This window comes from Myotis nattereri (assembly GCF_964212035.1).
Source record: "Myotis nattereri genome assembly, chromosome: 3".
In the NCBI taxonomy this organism is placed as follows: Eukaryota; Metazoa; Chordata; class Mammalia; order Chiroptera; family Vespertilionidae; genus Myotis; species Myotis nattereri.
The window spans coordinates 2,708,722-2,727,727 of NC_138077.1; the positions used below are offsets into that span (position 1 = coordinate 2,708,722).

General features: G+C 62.0%; 1 protein-coding gene across 3 annotated transcripts in view; it reads right to left on the reverse strand.

Moving 5' to 3' along the window:
- RUNX1 (RUNX family transcription factor 1) overlaps window positions 1-19,006 on the reverse strand; it is a gene marked incomplete at its 5' end in the record, with an annotated part of 192,518 nt that overhangs the window by 34,835 nt on the left and 138,677 nt on the right. For 2 of the 3 annotated variants that reach the window (XM_081087561.1, XM_081087560.1), the window contains one exon: window positions 2,093-2,284. The exons of the other annotated variant lie outside the window; for it this stretch is intronic. In XM_081087561.1, the coding sequence (XP_080943687.1) occupies window positions 2,093-2,284 (192 nt within the window). The remainder of the gene's footprint in view (window positions 1-2,092; window positions 2,285-19,006) is intronic. 3 annotated transcript variants of the gene reach the window in all.

The following is a 19,006-nucleotide window of genomic DNA, read 5'->3' on the forward strand; positions in this document are numbered from 1 at the left end:
GGAGCTGAGCCGGGAAAAGAACCCTTTCCTACCTGTTGAGAGCAGAACGAAGGTCTGGAAAGAGACGTTACGATGAGGACCCCTGTCAATGTCCTGATTCAGGGGGGAAGCCCCAGGGGCCTATTCCCAACACGACGGGGCATAAAAGCATTTTCTTATAGAAAACATAACAGGAAGGAAAGGCGTCTCAGGGAAATACCAGGGGCTCTTGTTTTTAGACGTTGTTCCTACAGGTTCCGTGCAGCACTGGGTGGCTAAGCATCATTTGGACAGAAAGCGCATCGGCGATCTAGTTGCACCTGCAGAGGAGCGCTGCGCCCGTGGGCCGCCAGCAGCGCGTTCCTAGTGCTCAGACGCTGCTGAAGTGAGAAAGCTTTTCAAAGGCACAAGGACGGGTTAGGATCCGGGAGCCGACGAAGGCCAGTCCAAAGGGCTTCTGCTGGATTCACCCGTGTCACCCCGACCCCTTTCCTTTCTGGTGGGGAGGGAAGTCAGATAGGATCGCTCCTCGCCACAACCCTGTTAGCAACGCTGGCTGCGTGGGGACGATGTCTGCTCGCCCCCGTGGCTGAATCCCGTTGCCTTTAAAAACACTGGCAGGGTCAGCAGGGAAGGCCAACCCCGTGGATCAGCCTCGCCGTGCACGTGGCCAGCGATGCCACGAGAGATAAGAAGACGAGGTGACACAGGGCGTCCCGAGGAGGACAGGGGCGGGTTAAAATGGCCCTACATGCAGACCCAGGCGTCGCCCCGAGAAGGTCATGCGACTTGGAAGGGAAGTATCATTTCCCACGAGCCCATCCTCTCGGCCTGGACGAGCCGTCCACCGAATGCACCGCACACCGCGTCCTGGCGTTGGACGGGTGTCCATCACTAGGAAGCACTGGGAAAGCCAGGGCACCAGGGGCCGCTTCCGAAACACGCCTGGGACATACCTGTGGCCGAGGCGGCCCCGCAGAGTCACGCTTGCGGTTTCTGTCTGTCCACAAGGGGCTGCTGGACAGACAGGCCACCCAGCAGCCCTGAGCACAGTCACTTCCGGGAAACGTCTGGGAATTTGACACTCAAAGGAAAGAGCCTCCTCCGGAGACACAAGTGTGAGAGCCAATGGCACGCCCCCCCGCCCCCAATCTGGCTCTGTGCACAACGGCCGCACACCTCCTGGGAGTGCATGTGCTAACCCCGAAAGGAAGAGCATCACCCCGAAAACCCTGCATGTCTCAGGTCCCCCCACATCCCACCGCGCGACCGACACTGAGGAGACGCCGGGAGGTGGCTCTGCTGCACGAGGACAAGGACGAGCTGCCGTCCAGACCGGTCGCCGCCCTCCCCGCAGGCGGCCTCTCTCCCTTATGGGCGGACCAGCCTGCTCCTTGGGAAGGGCTCTCCCTGGGCAGCTCGTCCGCACGCGGCCTGCTCCGCCCGGGAAACGGTATCGCAGAGCAAACACTCGCTGACGTCAGCGGTCCCGCAGCGTCAGCCAGCTGGGTGCGCTATCTCACCTGGCACGGTGGGCGCTGGGCAATTGGTGTATTCCACGGTGCTGTTGCCATTGCCAGCTCACTAGCCCTGCGGGGTGCGGGCAACCTGCCTGCTTTATTGATTGCAAATTTACTGATTGCAAATAACACCTCTGCCGTGACGGCATCCGAACAGTCCTATTTATTTACATTTTCCGAAGAGTGGATCTCGGAAACAAGCCCCCAATGGACGCTGGAGACAGTAAGCACTTGAGACAGCCTGGCCTGCACCGGGCTTGGTGTGTGTGCGTGCGTGTGCGCATGTGTGTGGATGTGTGTGCACATGCGTGTGTCTTCCAGCCTAAGGGGCAGGTAAGGAAACAGCACCGCTAATCAAACTAGCGTCATCTGCATGTGTCTCTCCACAGCCCCCATCCCAGGGAGCAGCGCCCTCGATCTGGGGCCTTGTGACCATGTCGTCGGACTCCGCAGGCCTGGGCAGTCCGTGACCGCGTGTCCAACCAGCGCCCAGGCTGCTGGCCTGCGGACCCCTCTGAGCACAGAAGCGAAGCCAGGACGGGTGGGGCCGGGGGCTGCCGGGGCGAGGCGGGCAGGGCGGCCCAGGTACTTACCCTGCATCTGACTCTGAGGCTGAGGGTTAAAGGCAGTGGAGTGGCTCAAGGAGGCGCGCGGGGTGGGCGTGGGGGCGGGGTGGTGTGGGCTGACCCGCATGGCCGTGCGCCGCAGCTGCTCCAGTTCACTGAGCCGCTCGGAAAAGGACAAGCTCCCCGGCTTGGTCTGATCGTCTAGTTTCTGACGATGTCCTATTGTGGGGGGGGGGGGGCAGGGAAGGAGGGAGGGAAGAGATCAGAACATGTATTGTGGATCTTCTGAAATTGGGGGTTTTCTTGTCCTTCCCCTCCCTCTCCCCTCACCCCCGTGGGGCAATTCGGGAACACTATCCCCACAGCAGCCTGGGGCCCCCTCTGTCACGTGGCCACTAGGCGCTCCCCTGGCTTGGGCTCCACGGCCTGGACCCCCTGTCTCCGCAGGGAGGGGAGGGGGCCTCAGGCAGGCGGTGGCGGTGAGGGCAGGAGGGAGGCACAGTGATTGCTGGCTCTGGGCCACCTGCTGGGGCTCAGCGATGGTGGACGGAGAGGTGCCTCCCGGGGCGTGAGCTCAGCGGCTCCTCACTGCGCACCACCCACCGGCTTTTCAGCAGCAGTGGATGCCCTGGAGCCCGGGCACGCCCCTTCAACAGGAAGCGGGGTGTGGCGAACCCCAGCCGGGGGTGGCCAGGCTTCCTGGTAAGGGCACCGCCCCGCAGCCCCCCTCGCTCTCCCTCCTCGCCAGCCTCCTGGGAACCTTTCCTTCCCGAAGCCGCTGCCCAGGTGCGGCTCCCAGAGGGAACCTACCGGAAGGTGCGGCTGGGGCCTGCGCCAGCCCAGCACTCCCCCAGGCCGGGCCCTGGAGCCCAGAGGTGCCACCGGCAGCCGGGACCAGCTTCCCAGGGGACCCAGGAACCCCAGGGGGGGTGGCCCTCAGTGTCGGTAGGGACAGTGCACGTCCTTGCTGGCCCCTGGTCTAAATCACTGCCCCCAGGACGCAGGGAGCAGAGGCCACTCACACAGGCCAGGCCAGGAGGGTGGGACCTCCTGTTTCCCCCAAGAAGCCCCTCAAAATGCGTTAAAGTGGAGACTCAGGCCTGGAGGCCGACGATGCTCCATGTACGCCCCGGCCCTGTGGTTCCCACAGACTCGCTGCCGGTTGGTTTCACAGCCCCTGGCTGTCCAGTGGCCTGAAGAGAAGCCCGAAGGAGCAGCTTGCTTGTGGCCACACCCACATTCTCACTCACCGGTGAGAAAGGGGGTCCCTGAGCCCCCACTCCTCGTGGCCCAGCCGTGAGAGGCAGGGGGGGGGGTGCGGGGGGTGGGGAGGTGAGGGGATGGGGAGAGAAGGGCATTTCAGCCTGGCTCCCGATCGCTACAATTACAAGTTAAATTTCGTGGCGCCCTAGTTGGTGTGGCTCAGTGGATAGAGCATCAGCCTGCGGTGGACTGAAGGGTCCCGGGTTCAATTCCGGTCAAGGGCACAGGCCCGGGTTGTGGGCTCAGTCCCCAGTGTGGGGCGTGCAGGGGGCAGCCGATCCATGATCCTCTCTCATCATGGATGCTTCTATCTCGCTCTCCCGCTCCCTTCCTCTCTGAAATCAATTTGAGAAAACATTTCACGGCTGGTGTAATGGTGCCGAATGCCCGCGGCCTCGCTTCCGCCCGCCGCCCGGCCCCTTGGCACAGCTGCCGCGGCTCAGATTCCAGAGCCGAGAAAGGCCCCCTCTCTGCGGCGACTGCCCCTGCCCCGGGCCCGCCTGGAGGAGGGAAAACACGCCAGCACCGTGTTTGTGCGGCTCCCGCGGACGCTCCCTCTTCACGTGTCACCAGGCAAATCCGGACGCTGATTCAGCCCCCAGCCCCCAGCGCCCGCCCCACACCAACAGCCGAGCCACCCAGCCCGGCCCACGTGGGCGAGGCCTGACCAGCGGGTATTTTAGGCCCTGGCCTGGCGGGCGAACGGCTGTGGGGCCGGGTCCCAGAACAACCCGTCATCCCCTCTGAAGCACAGAAATGTCTTTCGGAACCTTCTATTCCAGTCAATCGCGAACAGAGTCATTCAGCATCTCTGGAGTTCCCTGACTCCTCCCTCCCCTTATCTTCCCAACACATTCTTGGCTCCCTGATGATCCCCCTGGAGAATCTAACGTTTTCTTCAGAAAAACCGACAGTTCCAACTCCAGGGCTGCTCGGAGCATCACAATCTGGCCCTTTTAAACCCCGAGCGGGACCTGATGCCTGGGAGGGTCAGGGGGGACAGAGGGCCACCTAGGGGTCAAGGGGGGGCAGAGGGCCGCCTGGGGGTCAGGGGGGAAAGCAGGAGGGCAGGGGGCAGAGGGGGGTCAAGGTCAGCAGAAGGCCTGGGGGTCAGGGGGAAGAGGAGGGTCAGAGGGGGATGGACGGGAAGGGGGCAGAAGGCCTAGGGGTCAGGGGCAGAGGGCCTGGGGGTCAGGGGGACAGAGGGCCTGGGGGCAGGGGGCAGAGGTCCTGGGGGCCAGGGGCAGAGGGCCTGGGGGTCAGGGGGCAGAGGGTCAGGGGGACATGGGGCAGAGGGGGCACCAGGATCGGGAGGATTCTGCCTCAGAAAGAGCGCCAGCTGGTAGCGGAGGCACAGAGCTTTGCAGCAGGTTTGGTGCCAGTTCCCATGGCCCCGTCCTCAGGCGCCCAGGGGTGTTGTTGAAGAACCCGTGTCGGGGTCTGGGGGTGGCCCAGGGCATGTGTGTGCTGAATACACGGCACGCGGCGTTTTGAAGGAAGGCCACGCATCGTGCCTGCCGCAGCCACACGCTTGGGGACCAGGCGCCACCAAGAAACCAAACACCAACACGTCACTTCAGCTCAGTCCCCTGGCCAGGCCCAGCGGGCCCTCCTGTCCCATGTGATACGCGGTGGGTATGTTACACATCCACATATAACGCAACATGAAGGCTATCATGAGGATGTTAGCAGGACACACATGATCTATGCATGTTTACATATCACCCAACGTGCTGTAAACGTAAGGACTTAACTTCCCTCCCCCGTCTCTTCCCATATCTTTAAGCCAAGAGCACAGCACGAGGTTGGGGTTCTTCAGGACGGGGTGGGGGGCGGGGGGGGGGGAAGGGCCAGAAGTCAGCCTTCTGTTTGAACGCACGGGTGGGAGGTGCAGTGCCGAGAAGTTATGTCATTTACCCGCTGTCACCCAGCCACCGAGAAAGAGGGCAGGTCTGAAAACAACACCCTCTCCCTCACCCTCTCCCACCGCATGCTCAGCGCACGTAGACACCCCAAATTCTGCGAACCCCGAGTGCACAGAGGGAGAGGCCCACGGTGGTGCATAGCAGGCGCGGGGACATCGGGCGCTCCCCGCCCCCAGGTCCCGCTCTGTCCCGCCTGCTCAGAGGACAGGAGCCAGAGCCCACTGTATGGGCAGCGAGCTGAGTCCCCCTCCTGAGTGGCAGGCGTGGGGTGCGGCTGAGAATTTGGATTCTGCTCAGGGGCAGGGGCTGCGCTGGCCCGGGAGCATCCTGGGAGCTGGGAGTGAGGGGGCCACTCCTCCCCATGGCCCTGCACCTTCAACGTGCTTCTCATTTGCTCTGGGGTGGAAATGAAAGCACCAAATACACCAGCACTGTGCCCAGGCCCAGGCCCATGGCACCGGGGGCTGAGCGTGTGGTGATGACTCCTGGTCTTTCTCCTGATTTCCTGATCCTTCGATGCGCGCTGGCCACTGAGAATGCCAAGGTCAGGCCGGGCGGGGGCTGTCGCTCCCACCTCACTGCGAGGGTCCGGGAGCCGCAGTCACAACGCTCAGGCTGAGCTCTCAGGTGAACCGGGATTCTCAGGGGGAGGCCTCTGAGCCCATCAGGATGGGGGTGCACGCTGAGGCCCCGGGGAGCTGGGCTGTCTGCCTGGAGGTTAACTCTGTTTCTAAACCTGCTTTTCCACCGCGTCTCCTGTGGACAGAGCGAGTCTCTCCATCCGTAGCCTCCTTATCTGGCGGCCTGGGGTTAGGGGCTACGGGGCTCCTCTACGCATCGCACAACTGCACCTGCCGATCAGCCACCCGGCTGGTTCCACCGGACGACTCTCAGCACAGGCTTCTCGGACAGGACAGCGCCATACGGCATTAGGCTCTCAAAGCTCCCTCCCTCCCTCCCTCTTTCCCTCCCTCCCTCCCTCCCTCCCTCCCTCCCTCCCTTTCCTCCCTTCCTCTTTCTTTCTCTTTCTCTCTTCCTCTCTTTCTCTCTTTCTGTTTTTCCTTCCTTTTTTCAGGCAAATGCCTGGCCTTTGGGAGCCAGTCCCAAGTCCCATCGGCCTGATCTCACCAGGTCTTCAGCTCCGGGACTCCACCCGCCCCCCTCCCCGCTGGTGACCCCCTGCTGCGGGCGGGGATGCCCCCTGTGCACCCTGAGAGCACCCTCCCCCGCTCCTGCTCTTCCCTTCAGACAGTCACTTGTGGCCTGGGACATGGGGATCCTGGAGCTGCTCCTCCCCCCCCCAAGCCTGCCCTGAGCGGACCTGCTGCCTGAGCGACTGGGACAGCCCTTCTGTGTGCCCCTTCCCACCGCCTCCCGTGGCGGTGTCCAGGCCGAGCGGCCCTTCGCGCTCCTGCAGACCAGCTGGGCAGCTGTCGGGGCAGCAGCCGGACAGAAAGCCACGCTGCCGAACCTAATCCAGGGCGCATGTCCCGGCTCCTCTTACCGGTTAGAAAATAATGGCCCCTCCCATCAGTGGCCAGAGGACCGCAAGCAGGAGGTCCCCATCACCCACCCGTGAACTTCAGCCCCACCCACGGGCCTGTGCAGGGCACTGTCCCTGCGCTCATGCCCTCCCGCCTCCCACAGGCAGGTAAGTCAGTGAGCGGTGGGGTGAACCCACTGGGATGCGCTCCTTCCAGGCAGTGTGCTTCCACTTGAGGATCTTAGAGACACAAAGCTTCACCCCCGAGGACCAGGCACCACAGGGCTGGGATGAGCTTTGGCTCCTCTGGCAGGTGGCGACAGGCCACCATGTGACCACCAAGTCTGCCTGTACACGGGGCTTCCCTATCCCGAGTCCCCCCAAACCTTGGCCGGCAGTGGCCCCTCACGAGGCATGAAGGGCACGTTTTAGAGGTCAGGCTGGCCTTTGGCTGAGCCTGTTTCTAAGGTGGATACCCTCCTTGAAACCAGAAGGCAGATGGTTGGCGTTCCCCACCCTGCTCCAGCCACACGTCTGGTTGCTGTTGCTGCTGCATGCCTGCCTCAGGGCCTTTGCACGTGCTGTTGGCCCCGAATAATCTCTCCTCGGATACCGGGACCTTCTACCCTTCACGCCTTTGCCTACATGTCATCTTGTCCCTGATGAGACTTGACTCCTATTCCAAGTGGCACACTGTCCCCAAGCTGCCCGATCCCCTTTGCTCCGGTTTCCTGCGTAGCACTAATTAACGTTACTTCTGGTCTGTCTGTGCCCCGTGGACTGTGAGCCCCAGGAGGGTGGGATCCTGTCTCCCTTTTCACAGCTGGGTCCCTAGCACCCGTAAGAGCACTTGCCACAAAACAGGCTCACTCAGCGGTGACGGAACAATCAAGACTGACGCAGGAGGTGCTCAGGTCCGTGGTGACCGGTGCCACCCACCTGTCCTCATCAGACCGCAAGAGAGGAGACCGCGTTCAGGGCAAAAGAAGTGTGAGTGAAAGGTTTCGGCTAAAATGAAACTACAAGACTCAGAAAAACCACGTGTAGAGGGAAAAAAAGAACCGGTGACCAAACATACGGAGTTTCATGAATTGTCTGGAGTCTGCGAAACACACAGGCATGACCACAGTGTCCTCGGCCACGGGCTACGGCCACTGCTGGACACGCAGGAAGGGGAGGCGGAGAAGGCCACAGCCACGTCGCGAGGAAAGCCCGCTGGGCCAGGGCCAGTCCTCCGCTCACACGGACTCCAGGCGAAGGCCACACAGGGCTGCCCCGGGCCCTGCCCTCCCCGAACCACGTCCCCAAAGCTCAGGGACAAAAACAGAAGCAAATCTGAGCTCCGGCAGCTCACGCCGCAGTCCGACAGCGGCGCCTTTTGCTCACGCGCGTGAGCTCCCTGAGCCGAAGCTCCCTGAAGCCAGGGACGAACTGGTGCCACGGTCGCCCCGGTGACCTCCTGTTGGTGCCCTGACTAAGCAGGTAATTGCCGCTGAGGGTGAGAACCGCCGGGTGGCCCTCTGGTACAGATGGCTCCCAAGTTCAAGGCTCTTTCTCCTCTCCTGGCCTCCAGTTCCCTCGACCATCGCCCTCCCTGGGAAGGGACTGTGGGGAAATCCCTGCTGGAGAGCAAATGAAAGAGTAGCTGAGAGTGGTAGCGGCGGGCACTGTGCATTCACTTCCCGGTACCTCCTGTCCCCATGGAGGGATGGGCGGAGGGACGGACAGAGGGACGGACGGAGGGACGGACGGAGGGACAGACGGAGGGGCGGACGGAGGGGCGGACGGAGGGACGGACGGAGGGGCGGACGGAGGGGCGGACGGAGGGATGGACGGAGGGACGGACGGAGGGGCGGACGGAGGGACGAACGGAGGGGTGGATGGAGGGACGGACAGCAGGAGGGTTTGATGGAGGGTGACTTCGAGGGTGGGTTTTGGAGGAGGTGGAGAGTGTGGCCTGGGGATGCTGCCTCTGACCTGCCTTTTATTTATTTATTCATTCAATTATTTACTTATTTTTTTAAAAATATATTTTATTGATTTTTACAGAGAGGAAGGGAGAGGGATAGAGAGTTAGAAACATCGATGAGAGAGAAACATCGATCAGCTGCCTCCTGCACACCCCCTACTGGGGATATGCCTGCAACCAAGGTACACGCCCTTGAACGGAATCGAACCCGGGACACTTCAGTCCACAGGCCGACGCTCTATCCACTGAGCCAAACCGGCTAGGGATACTTACTTGTTTTTTTTAAATTTATTTATAAAATTGGTTGGGGTGACACTGCTCAACATGCTCATGCAGGTTTCATGTGTGGGTTTCCATGTTACAGGATCTGTATGTGGCCCCGTGTGCCCGCCACCCAGAGCCAGAGCTCCTGTCCCCTCACAGCAGTCCCCCCCTCCCACCCCCTTCGGCAGACACCACCCTGCTGTTGGTTGAACTGCCGGTCGGTCAGCTGGTCGGTCAGCTGAGCTCAGGTGGAGACCCAGGGCAAGTGCTGAGGAAAAGGCGAGAATGACCCCGAGCCCCCGGGCTGCACCCGGGCCTCCCCCTGCCGGCACAGGCCCGACCCCTGCGGGTCTCCCCTTGCCCGCCTGCCCGCCTGCCCGCCGTGCAGGGCACATGCCTCGCATTCCTGGCCGAGGCGCAGGGCGGGCTCAGACAGGCCGGGAAACTGAGAGTCCCTTCCAGGCCGGTGGCGGTGCCACAACCAGGCGGATGCGCGGATGCGCGAAGGAGGGCGCGAGCGAGTGAACGAGTCCCCTTTCCGGGGCACTTCTCATCCTTGAGCACCTCGGCTGACCTCGGCTGGCCTCAGTGACCTCTGCCCCTGCTGACAGAGGTCAGAAGAGCCCCGCCCGTCCCTAGGAGCCTGCCCAGTGCCCGTCCCGGCAGCAGGGCCGGGGCCTCTGGTTCCCACGCTCTCTGGTGTCACGGGTGCCAGCTGGATGCCGGGCGGGCCTGTGGGCGCAGAGAGCCAGCCCAGGCCTGTGAGACGGCCGAGCGGGCCCCGCCGGTGCGAAGGGACGGGGAGCCCCGAGAACTCTGCCCCTGAGCACCGACGTGTCCGGAAGCCAACGGCAGCCTGGGGTTGTTTCTAACAGGCTGTGGCCCTACCTCACACCCCCACCACCCACCCCCACCACACCCCCCACCGCACGTCCCCACCGCACACCCCCCACCGCACACCCCCCCACCGCACACCCCCCACTGCACACCCCTCACCGCACACCCCCCACCGCACACCCCCCACCGCACACCCCCCACCGCACACCCCCCATCGCACACCCCCCATCGCACGTCCCCACTGCACGTCCCCACCGCACACCCCCCACCGCACACCCCCCACCGCACACCCCCCACCGCACACCCCCCACCGCACCCCCCCCACCGCACACCCCTCACCGCACACCCCCCATCGCACACCCCCCATCGCACGTCCCCACCGCACGTCCCCACTGCACACCCCCCACCACACCCCCCCCATCGCACACCCCCCATCGCACACCCCCCACCGCACCCCCCCCACCACACACCCCCCATCGCACACCCCCCACCGCACACCCCCATCGCACGCCGTCCAGAGAATGCTCTTCGCCTCCTCGCCAGGCTGACTCCCGGCCCCTGTGGTCAGCACCCACCTCTGAAGGAGCCTCTGGGGGGCGGGGGAGCCTTGTCCCCAGGTCCCTGCCCTTGGCGAGTGGCTCTCTGCTTGGGACTCCTAAAGGCCACAGCGGGTGATGAGAACACGGGAGCCACCGCCTGCCGGGCTTGGGGGGGGGGGGAGCTAGCGGGGAAAGTGCTGTTTAGCCTCAGACGCAGGCGCCCGCTCACCCTGGTGACCCCTGAGCCAGCGAGCGCAGAAGGACGAGGAGGCTGCCCACGCTTCCCTGGCCAGCCCGGCCACTGTCCTGTCCCAACCTCTCTACATGGGGAAGGGACAGCCCTGCCCTCGCCCCCCGCAGGGACCCTGCCTGGGCCCAGCACCCCGCTCCTCCCCACCAGGGAAGCCCAGGGGCCGCCTTTTCAGGGGACGTCTTGCACTTGAACTCTCTCCTTTTCGCTCCGTGAACAGCCCTCCTCTGTGGGACACCTGGTGTGTAAAAGCCGCATCTCAGCCCAGGTCGCGGCTTGAAGATGACGGAGCCTCTGCCAGGCCCAAGGGCCCCCCACGCCCTGCCCGACTCTGGCTCCTGCCCCCCCCCCCGCCCCCTTTTTAACCACTTCTGCTTCCTCCCTTTTCTCTGCAGCTGCAGCCGTGAGACATAGTAAGGCTACTGTGCAGGTCTGCCAGCGGCGGGGCCTCCCGAGGCCGCACAAGCCGGTTATTCTCCGCGTGTTTCCCTTGGCGCAGGCCCGAGCGCAGTGAGTCAAACGGCATTAACTTTCAATAGGGAAGTGGTGTGGTCAACCAGAGCTGCTTGCGGCGAGATGGGGAGATAGCGGGCAGGTACCGCGGTGCAGCCGGGACCGAGGAGGCCCAGGAGGGGCGGCTGGGAGGCAGGCCCACGCCATCCCTCCTTGCTGGCTGAGCCATCAGCCCGGGCCTCCGGGGCCTGCACAGCTGAGCACCGTGCGGCTCTAAGGGCGGCTTCCGTTTTAAAAGGCCGCCAGCGCCATGGGCAGCCTCGTGGCGATCCCCCCACGCACGGCCTGGCACTCTGGAGGGGACCTGCATTTCTCTCTCTCTGGCTGGCTTGGGGAGCGAGGAGATGCACCCCCTGCCCACCTCTTCCCTGGCTGCCCCCCACCCCCAGTCCCGGATCTCCGTCTCCCCTGGCTGGCAGTGGTTCCAGGCCCCGGGCTCTGGCTCCTCCTTGGCCAGGTGAGTGAATGATGTGGGAACCGGCAGTCGCTCCCATAGACACCAAGTCCCACTGTTAGAAGCTGAAAAGGGTCGTGAAATCATCAAATCCCCCCGACCCCCCCCATTCTGCAGATGGGGAAACAGGTTCTGACAAGGGCCGAGGGCCATTGGGCCTCGGAGAGCCAGCCTGGGCCAGAACCCGGGTTCCCAGGCCGCGGGCCCTCCACCGCGGCCGCACCCTAGCCCAAGGCTCAGGATTCTTTCCAGTTCACAGAGCGGCCTGCGAGCCCAGCCCCCGAGCCTCAAATTTCAGCCTTTTCCAGTTCCTCCTCCCGGCCTGGCTCCTGTTTATTTTCAGACGCTGAATCACCCAGGACATGGCAGGGTTTCTCAGACCTGCTCCCCGGCGTCCGCGTCCGCCTGGCGCGGCCTCCGGGCCTCGGGCACTGTCACCCCCAGCAGCTGCACTGGCTGCCTCGGGAACCCTGGGAACCTGGCACCGAGGCCCAGGGGTGTCACATTTCACCCCTGAAATCTAACCCAGAAATCTCAGGCCAGCAGCATATATAAAAAGCCATGGGTGGAAAAAAAAGCGAGTAAGGACGAACGAAGCAAGCGGCACTAAGATGTTCCATGCTGCGCGAACCTCTCACGGAAAGAAAACGGAATCGGAGTCACGCAGACGAGATGGCATTTGGTTTTGGAAGAGAAATTGTGTGAAAAGAGGACGCGGCTCTCCCCGCTGTCCACGCTGCTCCCTGCCTTCCTCTGTCTGAGCGGGCGCAGCGGGAGGGAAAGAAGACGCCAAGCTGTCCTAAGGCAAAGGGGAGGCGGCAAAAGCTCGGGCTACGCTGGGGGTTGACCGGATGCCTTCATTTCTTTTTCTACCATTTTCTTCTCATCAACCCCAGCAGCCACAATGAGATGAAATCTGCCTTCGAGAAACCCATAACATTTTATTTGAGACCCTCAGATTTTCATGTAACACATCCAATAATAAATGTCTCCATTACTTTCCTATCATCTAATTACATAGCTATTATCTAATGGGCAGACCGTCTACTGGGTGGCACAAGTGGGTTTACTATTGTGACTATGGGGAACATAGCTTATTTTTCTATTATTATTTATCGATTATTGTGTTATTGTGATGCGACCATAGCCGACTATGGCCCACCCCTGTGGATGACCTCAGTTCCTTCAAACAACCCTCTGCACAGGCACAGCTCGGATCACCACCCCGCCCTCGCGGATGGCGCGGTGGAAGCTTCTAGATGCTAAGAGCCTTGCCAGGTCCCACAGCAGCAAGAGTGCGAACGCTCGGCTAAGACACAACTACATTTGGACAGAAACCTTTGTTTGAAAGAACACCTTTCTGCAAGGAAGCAGGGCCCCAGCGAGGAATGAGTTGTCGGCTCGGTGCTTCAGTATTTGGGGTTAAGAACCGGGAGGGTGGAAGGAAAGGAGAGAAACAAGCCCTTATTGTATTGTATTCTGAGCCCAGGGTTTTTTAAAGTTGGCACCGGCAGCTCTCTGGCCCCCACCTGGGCAGAGTCCCAGGAGTTTCCTGGGGGAGGGCCGGCCTGCGGGGGGGAGGGGGGGATGCGGGAGGGAGGGCCGACCTGGTCCTGGGCATGTGCTTTCCCAGCAGCTGATGTGTGAGGGCCCCTGTGTGCCAGGCGCCGTGGCCCTTCATGCCGCCTGCACCAGCCGCTCCCCAGTAAGGGTGCCATCTTCCTGGTTTTACCCGAGGATGCTGAGCTGGGGGCGCTGCTCTGGTCACGGAAGAGAGGAAGGCTGAATCCGGCAGCCAGCTTCCTACCTGGGGTGTCCCCCCCGCCCCCGTAGGTTGCCTCTCAGGCTATCGCATTCAGTCCTCACCCCCCCGTGAGGGAGGCGTCCCCAAGCCCACACTGCAGACAGGGACACGGACACGCAGGCGGGGAGAAGCAGGGGCTGGCTGGTCCAGCTCCAAACACGGCCTCGCGGCCTCGGGCCCGGGCCCTGCCTCGTGTCTGGAACCGGAGCTCCGCCCTGCTGGCGATATCGGAAATGACCGCCACCATGTCGCTATGCTTACTCCTCAGCTCTTCAAGATGGGTGAGTTAGAAAGATCATAAAACCACCGTCAGGTCAAACAAAAACAAGGTGATGTCAGGGGCAAATCCAAAAAGGACCATCCATGTACTGAGCACGGAGGATCTTACTTATTTCAGATATTTACTTTCTATCCACAACCAGAGGACAGATCACCCCCAAGCCACGGGGAACCAAACCAAACCAAACCAAACCAGACAAACCAGACCAGACCAAACCAAACCAAACCAAACCAACAAACATCGCCTCAGGTGCTCAGCATTTGGTCCAGAACAGGACGCCTTCACTGGCAGCCTCCGTTTACGCCAATACCTGCTCTCCGGGGCCCTGCGTCTATATAAGTCACGGGAGTAAAACCCAGGCCTGGCCATTCCCCTGCCAACGGGGTGGAGGGAGCAGGCAGACCCACCTGATTGCACTCCTTAAAACAGAAAAAGGCAAACAGAAAAAAACGTTGCTTTCGGAACTTAAATTTCTTTTTACCTTGTCTTTCGATTATAAATGTGCCTCCAGAATGTGTAGCTGCTGGCTGGAGTGAATTATTTTTAATCCTCACCCTAGGGCAGCGGTTCTCAACCTGTGGGTCGCGACCCCTTTGGGGGTCGAATGACCCTTTCACAGGGGTTGCACGACCCTTTCACAGGGGTCGCCTAAGACCATCGGAAAACACATATATAAGTACATATTGTTTTTGTGATTAATCACTATGCTTTAATTATGTTCAATTTGTAACAATGAAAATACATCCTGCATATCAGATATTTACATGACGATTCATAACAGTAGCAACATGACAGTGATGAAGTAGCAACGAAAATAATTTTCTGGTTGGGGGTCACCACAACGTGAGGAACCGTATTAAAGGGTCACAGCATTAGGAAGGTTGAGAACTGCTGCCCTAGGGTATGTTTTTCCATTGATTTCTAGAGGGAGTGAAAAAAAGGGAGAAGCGGGGAGAGGGGGAGAGAGAGAGAGAGAGAGAGAGAGAGAGAGACGTCGATGGGAGAGAGATGGGTCGGTTGCCTCCCACACTCGTCCCCAATGGGGACGTGCACTTGACTGGGAATCGAACCCACGACCCTTCTGTCCGAAGGCCGATGCTCTAACCAAGAGCCAACCGACCGGCGAGGGTGTCCTTTCCTAGGAGCCCCGCAGGCCCAGGCGGACCCGGGACGGACAGAAATAAAACCAGGCTCAGCCGCAAAGCCGCTTCGCATCCGGCCGCGCCCGTGTTCCCCTCGGTGCTGGTCGCTCAGGGTGACGCCGGCAGCAGGTTCCGCCCAATGATCGCCTCTTTATCGCCAACCCCTCGCAGCAGCAAAGCCACCCTGGGAAGCAAACTGCGCAGCAGGAGACGCGGAGCGGGAACACGCGGGGCGGGAACACGCGGGGGCGGGCACACGCGGGGGCGGGCACACGCAGGGCGGGAACACGCGGGGGCGGGAACACGCAGGGTGGGAACACGCGTGTGCAGCTCGGCCCCCGAGCTCAGCGTCGGAGCCGGAGCTTCTCCTGCACGGATTTAAACGGCCCCGGACACGGTGCTCCGCGAGTGGGGCTGCGGCACTCGGGCCTCCCCGATGCCGTTCTCTCAGCGACTCGGCCGCACAGGGAAGAACCGAAGCCTCTGGCAAAATCCCAGGAAGGTTTTTGTCGTGTTTTCAAAGTGAAAGATGCCTATGCTCACGTGTGGGCACAGTCCCGAGTCCACCCCTCGCCGGAGGCCGGCGCTGTGAAGTGCCAGGGCTGCCAGGCGACGTCAGCGATCCACCCGGCATCAGCCCAGCCGTGGGCGCCCACTCGCGTGGAGCTGCGCGTGGAACCCGGCCCCTGTTCCTGCAGCTGCCAGGCCCCCAAGGCCGCGCTTAACTGCTCCCCTAACGCAACCAGATGGCAGCGTGGGCCTCACTTAGCCGCTCCCCAACCACGGGGGGAGGGGGCTGCTCTCAGGCCACAGGTGGGGGGGCCGCCGACCACGGGATCAGCGCCGGCACGAAGGATCCCCAACGCTGTGCGGTGATCCCCGGGCCACCGAGTGTCTGTGAGGGGCAAGGAGAAGGGGCTCCCAAACAGACACCCCCACATGTGCAAAAAACAAACAAAAACCCTAAGCAACCAACCAACCAACCAACCAGAAACCCGCCCTGAGCAGCTGCGGGCACGTGGCTTCAGAAACCCGAGGGCGGCTGAGCGCCTCTCTATGCTGCAAAGCCTGGCGGTGGCTGGCTGTCCCGGCTCCCCCGGCCCCCGCAGGTGAGCTGCCCTCGTCTGAACCCCAGGAGACCGGCACGTCTTGTGTCCGTCTTGTGTCTGTTTTCTAGAACTTGTGGAAGCACCTCACCCTCAGCCACACACATATTTTGGAAAAGGCCTACCTGGTGGATGGCAAGTACCACCGGCATCCAACGCTGCTCACACAGAACCCCGCCCCGCCCCCGCCCCGCCCCCGGGTCACCTTCACTGTTGGGAGGCCCGGCCATGAGCACACAAGGGACCCCCGGAAAAGAAACTGCACCACTGAACTGGGGCTAAATACAAAAGAAACTGGAAAAAATCAAAATACATAAATGTTTAAACAAACATCTAAAAGGCTGTGTTATGCAGCTTCATGAATTTTTAAGCTTCGGCTTCACAAATCTTCTCTCTTTAGCGTTGCCTTACGGCCAAGGGTCTCGGGCCTCTGCCCAGCTCCCCGAGGCTCCTGTGTCCCAGGCGTGGTTCCCACCATCCACGGGGGGGCCCCACTCAGCCTCCCACCCCGCACGACAGCCCCCGTCCCTGCGGAGGCACAGCCAGGCCCGCACCCCCGGTGGGTCACCCACACAGTTAGCAGGTGCCCCAGTGGGGACCCCAACCCCTGAGATTACGAGTGGATGGCCAGGAGCCAGGGCCGCGGGAAACTGAGTGCGCTACTCAGAGCCAGGTAACGTAAAAAGCGAACGACAAAAGCCCTTTAAACACTGGCAGCGAGCAAGTGCCTCCTCCAGTCCGGCCGGGGTGGCGCGGACAGGCTAATGCGCTAGGAAGGCAAGGCCCACAGAGCCCGGCCTCCAGGCCCTGTGGGTGGGAGCCGAGGGTTTGTCTGACGTTTCTTGTTCCCCTTCGAGTGGAACTCGCGAGAGGCGACCTCGCTCCATGCCAAGTGTGACCGCAGAGGAAAGGGGGCGAGAGCACCGCCTGCCGCGTGCACACCCCTGGCCACGGCGCCGGCGTGAAGCCCACGGCCCAGTTCAGGGCCCAGAGACCTTCTCACATGTTTCAAAATTGAGAAACGAAAGCCCAAACGCAGATAGGAGTTTTTCCTTTAGCCCTTCATACAGTAAGTTGTCGCAAGGGCTGTGATGGAGAACTTAGTTCTCGACCTCAGTGGGGTGGCACTGGGTGGTGTGGCACTGGGTGGTGTGGCTCTCGGTGGTGTGGCACTGGGTGGTGTGGCTCTCAGTGGTGTTGCACTGGTTGCTGTGGCACTGGGTGGTATGGCTCTCGGTGGTGTGGCACTGGGTGGTATGGCTCTTGGTGGTGTGGCACTGGGTGGTATGGCTCTTGGTGGTGTGGCACTGGGTGGTGTGGCACTGGGTGGTGTGGCTCTTGGTGGTGTGGCACTGGGTGGTGTGGCACTGGGTGGTGTGGCACTGGGTGGTATGGCTCTTGGTGGTGTGGCACTGGGTGGTGTGGCACTGGGTGGTGTGGCTCTCGGTGGTGTGGCACTGGGTGGTATGGCTCTTGGTGGTGTGGCACTGGGTGGTGTGGCACTGGGTGGTATGGCTCTCGGTGGTGTGGCACTGGGTGGTGTGGCACTGGGTGGTATGGCTCTTGGTGGTGTGGCACTGGGTGGTGTGGCACTGGGTGGTATGGCTCTCGGTGGTGTGGCACTGGGTGGTGTGGCACTGGGTGGTATGGCTCTTGGTGGTGTGGCACTGGGTGGTGTGGCACTGGGTGGTGTGGCTCTCGGTGGTGTGGCACTGGGTGGTATGGCTCTTGGTGGTGTGGCACTGGGTGGTGTGGCACTGGGTGGTATGGCTCTCGGTGGTGTGGCACTGGGTGGTGTGGCTCTCGGTGGTGTGGCACTGGGTGGTATGGCTCTTGGTGGTGTGGCACTGGGTGGTGTGGCACTGGGTGGTATGGCTCTTGGTGGTGTGGCACTGGGTGGTGTGGCACTGGGTGGTGTGGCTCTCGGTGGTGTGGCACTGGGTGGTATGGCTCTCAGTGGTGTTGCACTGGTTGCTGTGGCACTGGGTGGTGTGGCACTGGGTGGTATGGCTCTTGGTGGTGTGGCACTGGGTGGTATGGCTCTTGGTGGTGTGGCACTGGGTGGTGTGGCTCTCGGTGGTGTGGCACTGGGTGGTGTGGCACTGGGTGGTATGGCTCTTGGTGGTGTGGCCCTGGGTGGTGTGGCTCTCGGTGGTGTGGCACTGGGTGGTATGGCTCTTGGTGGTGTGGCACTGGGTGGTGTGGCACTGGGTGGTGTGGCTCTCGGTGGTGTGGCACTGGGTGGTGTGGCTCTCGGTGGTATGGCTCTTGGTGGTGTGGCACTGGGTGGTGTGGCTCTCGGTGGTATGGCTCTTGGTGGTGTGGCACTGGGTGGTGTGGCACTGGGTGGTATGGCTCTCGGTGGTGTGGCACTGGGTGGTGTGGCTCTCGGTGGTGTGGCACTGGGTGGTGTGGCACTGGGTGGTGTGGCTCTCGGTGGTGTGGCACTGGGTGGTATGGCTCTTGGTGGTGTGGCACTGGGTGGTGTGGCTCTTGGTGGTGTGGCACTGGGTGGTGTGGCACTGGGTGGTGTGGCTCTCGGTGGTGTGGCACTGGGTGGTATGGCTCTTGGTGGTGTGGCACTGGGTGGTGTGGCACTGGGTGGTATGGCTCTCGGTGGTGTGGCACTGGGTGGTGTGGCTCTCGGTGGTGTGGCACTGGGTGGTATGGCTCTTGGTGGTGTGGCACTGGGTGGTGTGGCACTGGGTGGTGTGGCTCTCGGTGGTGTGGCACTGGGTGGTGTGGCCCTGGGTGGTGTGGCTCTCGGTGGTGTGGCACTGGGTGGTGTGGCTCTCGGTGGTGTGGCTCTCGGTGGTGTGGCACTGGGTGGTGTGGCACTGGGTGGTGTGGCCCTGGGTGGTGTGGCACTGGGTGGTGTGGCTCTCGGTGGTGTGGCACTGGGTGGTGTGGCTCTCGGTGGTGTGGCACTGGGTGGTGTGGCTCTCGGTGGTGTGGCTCTCGGTGGTGTGGCACTGGGTGGTGTGGCACTGGGTGGTGTGGCACTGGGTGGTGTGGCACTGGGTGGTGTGGCTCTCGGTGGTGTGGCACTGGGTGGTGTGGCACTGGGTGGTGTGGCTCTCGGTGGTGTGGCACTGGGTGGTTGGCACTGTGT